The sequence below is a fragment of the Gossypium hirsutum genome, chromosome D11, assembly GCF_007990345.1.
Source record: "Gossypium hirsutum isolate 1008001.06 chromosome D11, Gossypium_hirsutum_v2.1, whole genome shotgun sequence".
NCBI lineage: Eukaryota > Viridiplantae > Streptophyta > Magnoliopsida > Malvales > Malvaceae > Gossypium > Gossypium hirsutum.
Window position 1 is genome coordinate 60,923,060 of NC_053447.1, and position 1,637 is coordinate 60,924,696.

General features: G+C 38.6%; 1 protein-coding gene across 1 annotated transcript; it reads left to right on the forward strand.

Moving 5' to 3' along the window:
* Positions 1 to 306: 306 nt before the first annotated feature.
* On the forward strand, positions 307 to 924 carry LOC107939327 (serine/threonine-protein phosphatase 7 long form homolog). The gene has a single exon (XM_016872654.1). It carries the CDS (start codon positions 307 to 309, stop codon positions 922 to 924), a length of 618 nt encoding a protein of 205 aa, XP_016728143.1.
* The last annotated feature ends 713 nt before the right edge of the window (positions 925 to 1,637 follow it).

Below are 1,637 nucleotides of genomic sequence, written 5' to 3' on the forward strand. Positions count from 1 at the left end.
AATCATTTTCGTTATTTGTGCAGGCGATGATTATTTTTTTCATTTGAAACTGCAGATATCGAAATGACATCTTTGATTATTGAAACGGATCACACATCATATACTAAAATTATTATTTGTTATTCATGGGTCAGCTTATAAAGTTTCGCGTCATTTTTATTTAATTTGGATATATTAACTATTACGGTAATTTAATATAGTCAGGGTCCATGCCACAAACTGAGGGGTCGTGTCAACTGTGTAAGCTATTTGCCGAATCCTCGTCTTATGTCATACTTAGAGGCATCCAGATTCGGATCAGCAACAATGATCCGCACGTTTGATTTGAAGTACGACTTGATATCGGTTTTGGTCGAGCGGTGGTACCCAGAGACCCACATATTTCATTTGTCATATGGGGATTGCACCATCACTTTGGAACATGTTGCACTGCAACTTAGGCTCCCAATTGACAATAGTGCAGTCACAGGTGTAAACACAGTGTCCGAACTGGCAACCCTTTGCTATGACTTACTAGGACACTCACCCGGTGATGGTGGCGATAAATTTATGAGTTTAAGATATTCATGGTTGAAGGAAAATTTTGAGTATTTACCAAGTACTACCATTGAACAGGAGATGTTGTGTACCACTCGAGCATATATAATGTATATGATAGAGGGTGTAGTCATGCCAAATGCAAATAACAACAAGGTCCAGTTGATGTATTTGCCCCTCTTATCTGATTTCTACGCTACCCATTTGTATAGTTGGGGCTCAATAGTACTAGCTACATTGTATCGTGTGCTTTTTCAGATAACAAAGCGTCGTGCCGTGAACATAGGCGGGTGCCTGGTATTGTTGCAGTCCTGGGCGCTTTACCAGATGCCATTCTTGGAATTAGTTACTCACCAAACATATGTCTTCCCACTCGTGAATATTTGATAAAATTTAACCATTACAATAAGGATTTTGTTCTTTTTTTTATAAAAATGTGTTCTAACAAGTTTACTTTTTCGTAGATAGAGTTTTTTCAAGTATCGAGAGGTCATACACGCTTTTAATTTATCGACAAATGATTGAGACACACGCTGGGGAGGGGTAATTTATACTAATATTCATTACATGTAATTTATTTATTTGTTTAATTTGACTCGTGCTATAATAACGATGTTATTAATTGTGCAATTCATCTAGATGTCATATTCCTTCCCGAACATTACAGCTATTATTCCCTCGTTTACTCACATCCAGTCATACTTGTGGTGCATTAACGCGTCCCTACTAAATTTTTCAACAATCGAGTGGTACGATGGGGATCGAGTACTGCGACAGTTTAGGTGTGTACAACATATTCCAAATGTTCCGTAGAGTTTGAGGGTTGTACACTTAATTAAAAAAGAGGGAAACAAGACAAGAATTGGGCTTTAGAGCATGAAGAATATCTTGTATTCTAGAATGATCGAATGGGGCGGAGACCTTAAATGGATTATGCATTTGATTTGCGGCCCTCAAAGAAGTACCAACGCTGGTATACGGCACATGGGAAACCTTTTTTATTTGTTAAGTGAATGATGCTGATCCCTCCACACATGTAATAACTAGGGCACCTCTAGCACCACCCGCCACATCTGCCTTTTGCACCTGAATCGGAGCCA